At 46.0% G+C, this 13,779-nt stretch overlaps 1 protein-coding gene across 6 annotated transcripts in view; it reads right to left on the bottom strand.

The window, feature by feature from the left end:
* LOC1281351 (nephrin) overlaps positions 1–13,779 on the bottom strand; it is a 135,427-nt gene that overhangs the window by 119,543 nt on the left and 2,105 nt on the right. For all 6 annotated transcript variants that reach the window (XM_061643712.1, XM_061643716.1, XM_061643715.1 and 3 more), the window contains exon 2: positions 13,217–13,690. In XM_061643712.1, the coding sequence (XP_061499696.1) occupies positions 13,217–13,400 (184 nt within the window). In that variant the 5' untranslated portion in view covers positions 13,401–13,690. The remainder of the gene's footprint in view (positions 1–13,216; positions 13,691–13,779) is intronic.

Below are 13,779 nucleotides of genomic sequence, written 5' to 3'. Positions count from 1 at the left end.
CAATTTGTGGTTCGCTGCCCGCAAAACCCTAACCGCACCGCTCATCGGTGCAAGAGCCGGCCTGACAAGCGGCTGCCGACGCCCAAACCAAACCGTGCCATCACACATGTGCCTCGTCGCCGGCTGCTGGAAATGGGGGGGAGAGGGTGTGTTGTAACCCGATGGGCAAACCCAATTTCAGCAGGCCCTACCCATCACTGCCAACGACAAACAGACACAAACACACACACACACACACACATTGTGTGTGTGGACGTAAATAAAACGTTTGCAAAACTGGCAGCTTTGCGGTCCGGGCGGTTTGCGAGTGTGTTAGCTAGCATGATTTAATTTACTAATTAATTAAGTAATCATTCGTGTTGAACGTATGAAGCACGGTCCTCCCGCGGGCGACAACATACAAATCGCACACCGGAAAAGGGACAGTGAATGGGACAGGGGTTTTCTAAACACCATAATGATACGAGTAATGAGAAGCTTTGTTTGGGCTCTACGGTGAGCGAACCGGTTGGTGTGGAGCATATGGATAAATATGGGAGCAGGTAACCGCCATCATTAAGCGTACAAATCAATGCACATTTGTTGCAAATAAATTGGCTTGCCTTGTGAACAAAATTAAACGCGATTTGCTCCAAAACAAAGTGGTGGAATTTAAATAAAAAAACGTGCGCATGGCTGTATCTTCTACAAATAACTCCTTTAGAGCATGAATAATTCCACAAATAGATGGATCCGAAAACTGCTCCACATCATCCTATTGACAGATAGCGACAGTAATAGCACAATGTGAGCGCGGTGACATTATGTACGCGTGGTTTAAATGTGATTACGCCCATGCATCCCCAACATTACCAACCCATTCATCAGTGTCGCGCTGACACACTGGTGCAATGATAACTCGGCATTTTTCAACAACAATGTGGTTATTTTAGGTAAAGTATTTGTGTCACGCCACAAACCGTCGGCTATGCATAACCCAATAGAGTCGTGGAGAATGAGCGTGGAATGATAAAAGTGTGGTTGGAACTTATTTCCCAAAAGTCACAAAACAGCACACATATACGCACTCAGTCACGATCACTACTACATAATGCAATCAGATGGTCACCACACCACTGTGTCACCTTGGTGGAGACGTGTGATCACGAACAAATAAAAGCAGTCTGGCGTGTTTAGTGTATGCCTTCCCCGCAGTAGCACACGCCACCGGAAGCTGCAACAACTTTCGAACTTTCGGTCAACGATTGTGTCACGATTTTGTGGTGCTAAAGAGAGCATTACTGTCCTGCTCAACCCATGGCGATGGCGGTAGATGGCGCGTCTCGTGCGGTACGCGTGCTTCTAGGAAAGTGTCGACTAGCTTGTAATGTCCTGTTTTCGTGCAGAATACAAGTTGAAGAATGAATGGTAACGAAGTATATGTTTATGGTCTGTACAGTGAGTTACTACATGTTAATTTTCAGATGGCATTTTCTCTGAGTTGCATGAGTATTCAGCAGAACTGTTGTGAGTTAAAGTAAAAGAAATTACATGAAAATATAATTTAAACTTCTAACTATACTCATGTAAAACTTTAAAGAGTAATAAAATGGAGAGGATCCCACAACTTTGAGTTCATCGAACAACACTCCATCATTGCTCAACATCCACTGCGTGCGCTTAGCTAGTGTTCCTCCCTCCCCAAAGACAATTTATTATACCCACATAGAAGCTTCTCCAACGCAGAATCGAACCAAAAATTCGCTGCTTGTTGATCAACGTCTCCTTCTCCACTGTTGACATTGATGAAAATTCTAATGAAGCTATCGATTTTTCCCATCAGCCTGCGGGGGAAGCATAACGAATCACCCACGAATGGTCTGGTTATTTGCATTGACTTTCCAGCCCCAGAGCAAACCACCCCACAACAGTGGGTAAGAAGCAGGCATGCCATCGATCGAAAACCGCAACCACTGCACGTTCATCTCAGCTCATTTATTCTGCGGTTTTCTCCCTTCAAAGACGATTGAAATTGGCACCCGTTTCTGACGCATCTCGTGTGTTTGGCAAGACAAAAAAAAGAAGTATACGTTCAACCATACGTACAACGCGCTCAAAGACGCCAGTCTCACAAGCAGCATACAAAAGAAAAGAAGAAGAAAAAACGGTTGCGCCAATGCAGTCGAGCATTTGCATAAACCGTGCAGTGCCACGTGCGAAATGGCACGTATGCGAGACGCAATGATTATGCAAAGCTAAAGCGAAGCGATGTTACTCCCCTTCCTCTTTCCTGTACCTTCATTCAGCAAAAAAAGAACGTAAATGTATAGCGTCTTCTGTCGGAAGTGATCGTTAGATCGTGTTTGAATCAATCGAAACTTTGCACGTTTTGCAGTGCTTAACACGAAACGCAGCGAGCTGGACATGTTTCTACTTCCCGCGAGAAGAACACGCACCGCGCACGATGGACTAATATTTAAAATGCAAATCACAGCCAATGGCAGCCAATTGCTGCCTTGGCTGAGCTGAGAGCAAGGATTCAAGGATCAAATCGAATCAAAATTGGCTCACAAAGCTCCAAACAAAGCCGCCGCCGGGATGTGTACTGTACCGTCTGTTTAAACTGCTTATAAGCTCTCCCAGCGTCACACCGTTACCGATCGCAACCGGCAAAAGTCAAACAGATTCTGTTTCTCCGGTTGCTTCTCCGGCTGCGGACGACAAATCCGTCCGCATTAACAAACTCCCACCGCCATTCGTAGTCGGTGAACCACGGTACGGCGCGCGTGTGTGTGTGTTGGACTCAGCCAAGCAAAGAAACAAACCGAACCAACCACTCCTTCTCCTGCTTTGCTTGTGCCAATTGTAAGCCAATGAGCATTGTGAATGCTCTCTGGCAGCGCGTAAGCTTTTACTTCAGCCGCCTGTCAGTCACACCGCGGGGTGGAAGGTACAGCACCGTGACGCACAAAATCTGTCAATGGTTCAATGCTCCGCGCGGCTGTTTGCATCGTACCTTCTGCCAAGCTTCGGTACAGATCGTCCTGAACGCCAACCAGAGGGAAAGTTTTAAAATCGTCATAATCATTTCACTTGTCGGATAACCTCGCCGAAACTCCGCCATTCCGATTGGACGCCAGGACATGGAGGAGAAAGCAAGGCACAAGGTCTATTATTGTGAAGGTATCAGTACAAGAAGCGTTTGTCAGTGATGGGCAAGTCTAATGGGGACACGTACTGAAGTGAACGCGGTTTCAGTTAATTTATTTAACAGAAATACACATTTTTTCCACCCTGTTTTTCTTCTATGTAGCCATTTTTGCTCTTTATGTGTTTAAATGTTTCAAATTATTCAAATCTTAATATATATAAGAATCTTTTTTTTGGGGATGGTTGAGAACCATTTCATGCATACACTAATGAAGCTGGAAGGCTTAGCAGTAAATCGAATAAATCCATCGCTGTGGTGTAAAAGTGTAACGATCAACTTAACGCAAAGCTCCATAATTTCAGGTATCATGACATTACACTCAAAGCTTACGTACCTGTCTGTGCATATCGTAGGCTAACTACCGCACATATGCTTTAACACCCCTATCATCATCAGAATTTCCAACCTGCTTCATCCACTTCTCATTAATTCCGCCCACCTAAACCGTCTTTAAATCTGCAAATACGACCACCATCATCGAAACGGTGTACCTCTTTTATGTCCTTTTTCCATGTGTAGCCAGCTTTCCATTGACTCTCCCAGACAGATATAAAACAACAAGCCCGGTAAGCTTAGCGGTAACAAAACCGGTACAAAAAGTTTAAAGGTTAGCTAAGTTGCCTCAAACACCGTTTGATGGGACTCCGAAGCTGAACCCGTTAGATTGGGTCGATTTCCTACCCTTTTACATGAAGTCAAAAGGGAAAAGTGAGACTGTCGCCTGTGTGTGTATGTGTATGTTGTAAAACAATCCCAACAACAGCAGTGACAACTTTTCCTCGCTCCTCGCCGCCCCATAATCAGCCACCGTCATCTCGCATCATTGTGTCAAGAGCACTTCAGCGTGTTCGTTATTGACTGCGGAAAATTCGGTGCGTACGATGTTGGTTTGGTTTGGGTTTTTTTGTGTGTTTGTGTTCCTTTGCTGTCCCGGCTAATCCTTCCACCACACCACAAGCAGAAGCGGCACGGATCGAAACGGGGAAAAAGGATACATTTTATGTGCGTTTTATTGCGTCATGCGGCGGATGTTGCGAACTAAGTTCATTAGCAGCTCGAACGCACACGAAAGCGAAGCACTGCTGCTGCAAAAAAAAGCCCCCACTGGCAGACATTTTACGCTAAAGCGAATGCTTTTCTAAGTGTGGAACTGTTGGCAACAGTCACAGATGACAGGCGCAATTCTTCTAATGGGCCCGCCCTTAGCCAGCTGTTGTGGTGTAATTGGACAGAACCGTGTTTTGCTACCAAGATGCAGCCATCTAAAGGACGTATGATGGACGCGCAGAGAAAAATAGGCAAAAATCAACCCAAAATTCACTAACAGCTGGTGGGTAACGGGGTGACAAAATGTATAAAATAATTAAAATTAAAAAAAAAGGATGTAACCATCATTACCTGTACCCTGATTAACGCTCGCACCTCAAGAACGGCACCATTCTCGGAAGGACAATGAAACCCACTACTACGGGGAAATGTTTACACCAGCAGCCGGATTGTTTAGTGCAAATAAAATTTGAAATTAATTTTTCTAACCAAAAAAAACGTCCACATTACCGTACAAAATGTTGTTTGCGGGTGCTTTGCTGCATAGAATTTCATCTCCATGCAAAGCTTCGTTTGAGTCCGCTGTGTTCGAGGAAAAGGTTTCAGCTGTGTGCTGCTTGTATTTAAATAAGCCCTCAGTCTGTCTATTCCTCATCACTCTATTCATGGTCGTTCGTGCTCGTCCTGCTATGCATGGCTCCAGTTTGAAAGTTTTTCAACACCACCACCACCACCAACCTACCAATGGCGAATACCGGAGCAGGCAACGCCAACACTGTCCACTAATGAACTCCGCAAAGCTGGCTGCCTGCAACCCGCGCCCGTGTATGGATAAATTTATACACAAACTCCTAATGAAACGATTTTTAACCACGCAACAGCTCTTTTTTCAAAAGCAACAGCTCAAAAACAGTGAACAAAAAGGCGCACGCTTATGAGGGATGATCATTACTCGTTCGGGTTAGTAGTGCGGTGCAGCTTTTACTGCATATTTTTACGCTGCAGTGCACATGAAAAGGATGAAGGGCATCTTTTCAGAGCAAAGCCCATTTATCTACGTGCTTGATGCTGGTGAAACAAGCGGGCATGACATGGTCATGGTGCTTTTTTTGTCTTGACCTATGCTTTACACATTCATATGAGTTTATGCACTGCTTCCAATGGTACAAATGCCGTGGTAATATTAAATATAAATACTTTTTATTGAAAGCTAGTTTGAACTTTACATACAACCAACTAGAATAATTAGGATAAATGTAGTGCTGTTTGTAATCGAAACGACTTTGTTTGTTAAATTGATTGATCAGAAGTACGTATCATTTAGTAGTTGTAGTCTAGAAACCCTGTTAACTGAATTGATACAATACAGATTTGAAGCTTGTTAAATACCTTATGCTTCGACACACTGTAGGGTGAACTAAACCTGTTGTTATGTTCATAAACCTCTCCCAAAATAATCTTTAATCGGCACAACATTCTCGTTGAAACTGTATTCAATAGCTTTTGCACTAAACAAGCGAATGAAATCCAAAACTTAAATAATGCAATGGTGTTTAGCGTTATATTTTAACTGAAATTGAATCCATTTTGATCCATCAACAGTTGCCTGGAAAACCCATATTAATTCAACGCTCGACGCTCAAACGCATCAACGATCAATTTCCACGTAATTATTATCCACGTAATCGCGTAAGCTTTCACCGTAAACACCGTGCACTGTGCGTACGTACACACCTACGGGCAAACCGCGCAAATTGTGGGGGCCATTAGTTGGTAGAAGAAAGCACAATTCCATTGCTTACCCCTGGCTCGTAAAGCGGTAAACAAGATTTTACAAAATGCAATACTTTCATCCCCTGCACAAGCTCCATTTTCCGACGAATTAATATCATCTGCCCGCCGTAGTAGCGGAGAACTTGTTCGCTCACAGGCTGAGACCCTATCATCAATCGACCGTGAAGCGGCCGAAAATCCAACCATGACGAGAATTGCCGCTTGATTTTTCACTGCTTTTTGGTTGCCGGACGATTTGCGTGAGAGAAAAAGAGCTTAAAAGGAGGGATGAAAGCTTGACCTTCACCTTACGAGTTTGTGGCCCATCCCACAAGCTTAACGCATTATTCACCGTTTAAACTTCCGAAATTGGAACGAACGGATGTGCGGCGGAGAGAGGGCGCCAAACCGAACCGTAGTAAAGGTGAGAGAGACAACAACAGCAATGAAATGAACACAAAAAAAAGAAGGTAAAACAAAAAACATTAACAAGCAAATGTACGCCCTAAGCACCCGAACACTTTGGGGCAAAATATTCAAATTTGTTCGTGCCATTTGTTGGGCGAGCTACTTTGCCGAAAGCCCGTGGCCCCGTGTGCGTACGAAAGCATTGTACAGCAGGCACCGTTGGCCGTGTGCCGTGAAAAACTTTTGCACAAACAGAAGCAAGCAACTAGGAACCGCACAAAAAAAAAAGAAAAATTGCTAGAACGTAATGCCAGTGAGGTGTATTGTGCGAGCCGGCCGAGTGAAGGAGAGATCGAAACGTACAAACCACCCGTCCGGCCAAATATCTAGGGCACCGGTGCGATGTGCCAGGATCGTGCCAGGAGACGAAATAACGAAAACTGAACACACACACAAACTAGCGACCGTGGTGGGGAGCGTGGGGGAGCATAAGCAATCATTATTATTTTATACAAAATTTCACTGGTTATCCTGGTGTGCCTTTTTTCTGTTTATTTTGTTAGCCTATCGTCTGTTCCGATGCTCCAGTGCTTTCTTTCTGGTTTCTTTTCTGTATCAAACTGCCCAACCTTCAAATCAAACTGGCCAAAGCAATGAAACAAAGCAGCAATGAAACTTTTCTCGTTTAGCTTCTTTTTTTGGTTTTCAGTTTCCCCAGACCCCAGACTGAGAGGCGAATACAATTTTTCGGGTATTTGCCGTACGCTCTTGAACGTTGAGTCCAATGTGCAAAAAAAATTTAAGCTAGCTGACCCCACAAAAACTCACTCTCTAGCATTGAGGGGCAAAGGAAAGTTGGATAAGCTACTCATTTTTACATTTTTCATCAGCAAACAAATCAACAACAGCAACAAAAAACCAACAGCAAAAGGAAGAAGAAAAAACTCCCGAGCGTTGATGATGGTATGAAAGGCAAATTTACCGTGTTTGATTGATGCCCAGACATTCGTCCTTAAAACCGAACCCCAATGGAGTGAAGAGGAATGAACCGAAGGTGCCTGTTGACGGGTAGGTACCGGTGGGTTGAGCTCACTCCCACAGCAAAGGCAGACACACACACACACACACACACACATAAATACACACACACAAGGGAGTCTAGAAAATCCATCAATCAACACGCTCGCCCCGGATACGCAAAGTATTATGAATTTTTAAAGGTGTATTTATCGACCGCAACGGTCGAAGCCCTTTTTTGTTCCCCCTCAGTCCAGGCTTGTATGAAGGAGGGTTACGTTTCTTTAAGTGGAAACCGTTTGGATCGTACACACCGTTCTTCACCCGGCACGGTAAGGTGTTTGTCGATTGGAATCGGAGTAAGACATAAAACTTAATGTGAGCACATTTGCTGGTCGCCCTTGGGGCGGCCGCAAAGGAACCTACCAAGGGGAAATGCACTATTTTGCCCGTTTAGAACGGTTCCATGGGAAAGTGTGTGTGTTTATGAGTAACAGCCACACACCCCTTTGCATTAAAAGTTACGATAACGTTCCTAGGCTGTTGGGGTCGCTTTTGAAGCAGATCGTTTTAAAGAAATTATTCGTTTGAGATAAATTCACACTTTGGTAGGAAATTTCCCCCAAGAAACAGGATAGTCTTACAATAAATAGTGAAAGCTCTTAACAAAAGCGCTCATACATGTATTTTAAAGGTGGCTTCTATAAATTACTGCTTGGCAAACAATCATGAAGCACTCTGCTTCCCTGCATCCTCTTCTGCAGCGTCTGCCGGTTGAGAAATTTCCAATTTGCTCCTTCACAAAACCCATCGCTTGCTGCCGACCTCCTCAACTCGGTCCGGCCCACCCTTCGAGCGGCATGTTCTGATTTAAATGTAAAAGTTAAATCAACCTAAATTGCTACATGCTTCCATCCATCCGCCCAAGCGGACCCCCGGGTGGTTTTCCCGTTTTACAAATGGCTCACTTAGACAGAGCTCCAGGAAACACAGAGGCGCTCCAGCGTTTGCACGGTCGGTCATATGCACGTGAAATGCGAGCCCGATAGGAAATCGCCATATCTTTCCGGGTGAGCAGAGATTTGTCGATGGGCAGGTTTTGCTCCCCCGACCGCTCGGGTGAGGGCACACGGTGAGGTTTGAAAGCGGGTTTAGATGATCGTAGCTGCTCGTTACCATCATTATTACAACTCATTACGGCGCAGGGCATGCAGGAAGTGCAGCCAAAACTGCCGGGGCTGTGAAAAACAGGGCCTCCATGCACTCTATGCATGGCCCCAAAAATGTCGATCGGCTCGAACAACGACGGCACCGACTGGATACCACACATCGATGGAGAATAGGCGAGGTCCGCAGCTACTGCCGCTTGCTACGCTGCTGGCAACAAGCATTCCAGACACTGCGCAGCCCGTGCAGCCTCCCTTGCATAGAGCATTAAATTTCCAAACCAGCCAAAAAACAAGCCATTCAGCCAGCATCCTTTCATCCTTTAACACTGATTTTACTCAATGTTTCTTCATGTTGGGGAGGTCGGGTTTTTTGGAACGTGGCCACGTTGTACGCTTCTCTCCTGCTTCCTTTTTTTTTTTTTTGGGTCATAAACTTGCTCGGAGGGACGGTCGGAGAGACGTTCGTAGCATAAAAATATTCCCCACTGCACCCAACACCCAACACCCGTTCCCGTATGAATTGTTCCCGGAGCGCACTGGAGCACACTACACAAGTGAATCCTAACAACTTCCGCATCGTGCATGCACCCGCTCTCTCTCTCTCTCGCTCTCTCTCTCTCTCTCGTTTCTCCCCCTGCTGTATAATCCAATTGTTTTAATCAGTGGCCTACGATCAGGTGCAGACGGCGGGGCAGTTCTCGAGTAGAGCAACGGGCAGCAAACTTTTCCATTGTTTCCCGTCCATCTTCCGGCCCGGTGCGGGGAGTTTTCATCCGGGACCGCTTCCCCGGAAAGCAGCCGTCCACTCACCGGACCGCCGAGTGCGAAACGAGCCTTCGAGAGGGAGCCTTGATACACACACACCTAGCGCAGCCCGTTCGCATCGTACAATCCGGGGAGTGGACCGAACCGACCAGAAGACAACAAGCGGAAAAAACAGCCACAAGGTACATCCCCGAACTAAAGTTTCGTTTCCATGAATCTAGCGCGTACGTAATGGTCTGCCAAAGGGGGGAGGTAGCATTTGCCGTGTGCCGAGAGGGCGGACTGGTAGGGCAATCCCTTACATGCGTTCATTCGCCACACACACACAGGAATGGTTGGGAGGGATTAAAGGCAAAGCCGTGCCTTTCTGCGGCTGGCTTGTTACGGCGTCCGTGTGCTGCTTGGCTTGAGCTGAGGCTGAGCATTTCTGCCTTTTTTTTTTGCTACATTCTTCATCCCTTCCTCAACTTCCTGGTTGCGTTCTAAAGCCCGGGAAAAAAAGAAGAAAAGATCCGGCCGAGAAGAGCTTAACTAGCACCCGTGATAGGTAACCGGGCAGTACCCGGAGACAACTATAGAAACAACCTATTACGTGCCCCAGCGCGCTGTGGCACCGAGAATCACGCTCACGAGATTCATTTCAATTCGCCGTTAGGGAAGGAGGGGGGGGCATCAACGGGGTGATAACGAGGGGGAAGGGAGGGGGTTGGGACTTGTCGTCCAGCACACTAGAATTCACCATTTTATGGCACCGTACTTTCATGTACGGCTCGGTGTGTTTGCATACGTACCAAATCCGCACGCACCAGCTTCCGTTGATTATCTCCCACCCCAGTCTGGTTGCGGAAAGGCCTGATCACAGCACCAGAGCCTACAGTTTGCCCCCATGGGCTACGGGATGGGACGGAACGGGGGTGCAAAATGAAATAGACAACAAATTTACATTCACAAAGCCCGGCCCCACCCGGGCACGCAGCAGCATTCCACTTAATCGTACGCAGTGGACGCGTATGGGTTCCGCGCTCCCCAGCTCTACTACCAAAAAAGTTTGACCAAGAACAACAACAAAAAAAAGAGTTGACCTCTGAACGGGGGCAGAGTGGGGGATGTAAAAATTGAAATAAACCCACAACACTCACACCCATTTCCCGCATCCTTTTTCCGGCGCGAGGGAAATAGAGACACTATACAGGGAGGGTGGTCCATGTTCCGCATGATGCTGCTGCTGGTGAGTATACACACTGTTGGAAGTTATGTCGCTCGATGTACACCGCACCAGCACGTGGTTTGAGCATCAAAACAGCAGCTTCCTGGGCAGCGGCTGAAACGGGCCCCGGAGCGCAGCGGACCGATTCGAACCGACCCGTCCACATCAAACGTACAGCAGTGGCACGTACCTCCCCTGTAGTGTAGTGAAGTGTCCTCGGCGCTGCTCTGGAGTGAGTCACTTTGCATTATTACATTACGTACGCAAACGACCGGTTCAGGTCAGTTATTTCGTTATTTTCGGCGCAACGAGACCGGTGGCAAGGGGTGGCGGGCGAGCCTTTTTGACTTTCATAGCTTCGGTTAGTTAAACGCGCCCTGTCAGAAGCAAAACTAGGGGCTAAGCTACGGTCGTAAGTGCGCTGTGGACAATGGATGGAAGTTGTGTGTGGTAGAGTTGGTTCTCCGTGCCATTCTTTAAAGAGCAACTGCTGCGTTGTGCCGTACCTGTACGGCGCAAGCAGTGTGTTTGGAAGGGGTTGGATAGCAAGCAAAAGCATTTTAAGCGAATATAAGTATCTGAAGCGTCGGTCATATTTGTGAAGAGTGCAAGTCAAGCAGATCGCCCGTTGGGTGCTCTTGGAGTATCTTTGCTCAACCATTGTGTGGAGTAAGATGCTTGGAATGTCTTCGGGGTCATGCATTCGAACAGTCATCCAGTGTAGCGCTTCTCACTTCGGAAAGGAGAGTATATCTTACATATTTTCTTCAAAACAGGGATGAATATGAATCGTCTCTGCGCAAAATTGAGCACTCAGGGGTACGTAAAATAAATATCAAAAGCGTAAAATAAATATCATTACCTTGGACGGTAATGTGGTATTAGGCGGAAAATAGATGGAAGAATGAATAAATTATTATTGTCATACACAAATTTTTTGGCAATTATGTGAAACTAATGTTAAATGTTTTGGCGCTAGAGAGGGCCATCCGCAACTCAAGGGTGGAGACTACGGGAACCATCTTCTAGAAGTCAACCCAGATCCTGGCATACGCTGATGATATAGACATCATTTGTCTGCGGCTCTCCTATGTAGCAGAAGCCTACCAGTGGGATCGAGCAGGCGGCAGTGAGCCTCGGATTGCAGATAAACGAGGCAAAGACCAAACTGTTGGTGACAACATTAGCGGGCCTACCAAAAAATAATCAGAATCTACGAAGGCATGACGTGCAGATAGGTGAACGCACTTTTGAAGTCGTCCCACAATTCACCTATCTTGGGTCAAAGGTTAGCAACGACAACAGCATGGAAGCTGAGTTGCGCGCAAGGATGCTGGCTGCCAACCGGTCATTCTACAGCCTGAAAAAGCAGTTCACCTCAAAGAACCTGTCGCGACGGACGAACCTGGTACTATATAGTACTTATATAGTACCGGTACTCACATACGCCTCTGAAACATAGAGACTGTCCAAATCTGACGAACCCCTCTTAGCCGCGTTCGAGAGGAAGATGCTCAGAAGGATACTTGGACCCGTATGTGTGGAAGGACAATGGAGGAGCCGATATAATGACGAGCTATACGAGATGTACGGCGACCTCACTGTCGTACAGCGTATAAAGCTCGCCAGGCTCCGGTGGGCTGGCCATGTTATACGCATGGAAACGGACGACCCAGCCCCGTAAAGTATTTTTAGGCCGTCCACAAGGACAGAGGAGGCGTGGTAGGCCCAAATTGAGGTGGCAAGATGGCGTGGAGGCGTCCGCCATTAAGGCCGGGATAACGGACTGGCAAACGAAGGCGCGAGACCGTGAGCGGTTTCGGACACTCCTGAAGCAGGCCAAGACCGCAAAGCGATTGTAGCGCCGGAAAAGTAAGTAAGTAATGTTGAATGTTTAACTCATACAGTACTGTAATAACCGCAGTATTCCAATTAGATGCTTTTTAATTTGGTAGTAAATTAGAAGCATAACTTTAACAAAAAAACATATTTATCAAGCCATATAAACACTTTAAAATGTTCATAGTGGCCAGCTATAGATTCATCAAACTCATAAGCATTGCAATGAAAAGGTAAGTTTACTGGCCTAAATCGTACACTCCGGTCACATTTCGAAGTACCAGCAACTTATCAACATGAGTCTTGAACAGTCTAACAGTGACATGTTCAAAATGTGTCAATTTTTTTTAAGTTGCAATATATTTCAGCTTTTTTTTTAAATTCTACATTTCAGCATTATTTACAATTAATCGAATTTGTGTTGCAATTGCAGTTCTTTAAATTGCCTTAATCTTTGAAGCAGCGTCAATCCAATCTTTCCACAGCAAGCAATGGTGTTGAGAGAAAAAATGAGCATTAATTGAACGTAACAAGAGTTGTGTGAGTCTCTGTTTGTGAAAATCAGAATTTCCAGGTTCTTGTTTGACGGACTGGAAGTTCCACCTTCATTCATAATCATTTTCGAGTATTTGATTGCGAACGAATTCAAAAGAAACAATGACCTTTCCCATTCCATTTAATGGCCTTCTTCATTAATCTCTACCGGCCAATCTCTATCTTAATGAATTTAAATATTCCATTGAAAATCAAATTAAAAAAAAACTGTAATTATACGAAGAGTTTAACACTCATTTTGCTTACTGTTTTCATATTCGCCATCCTTTCCGCTGCTCGTTCCTTCCACCACGCTGCCGGCTGACAGTTGGGCCAGGACGACGTACAGCACGACCAGCAGCGCTGCCAGCGGCCGTACACCCCGTCGCCCCGTCCACGCTTCCCTGCCGATGCCAACCGCCACCGAACGGCGGCACAGCTTAATGCACATAATTACTATCTCTTCCGCCCTTTTCTATCCACCCCTTTCCACACACACGGACACACACGCACTGGCACTAATTGCTTCTTCGCTTCCCTTTCAGCTTCCAAACACAGGCTCACACACTCTCATCCATCTACGCACACACGCACACACACACACCTCAGCTGCACGGTGCAACACTGTGCGTGTATATATTTATAGATATACGGGATTGAAGCACGATCCCGGCTACTCTTAGCGCTTTGCCATGAGGGATTTGCTTCCTTATGCAAGGACACCACTGTAGAGGTACATTGCTGCCGATAGAAAAGGAAATGAGAGGGTTGAAGAATGAACAATAATATGGCGCACGATTATTTCTTTTTTTTTTTTTAATTTAAAAACT

Source organism: Anopheles gambiae, chromosome 2, assembly GCF_943734735.2.
Source record: "Anopheles gambiae chromosome 2, idAnoGambNW_F1_1, whole genome shotgun sequence".
NCBI lineage: Eukaryota > Metazoa > Arthropoda > Insecta > Diptera > Culicidae > Anopheles > Anopheles gambiae.
Note: the sequence above shows the minus strand (reverse complement) of the source record. Positions and strands in the feature narration are given on the sequence as shown.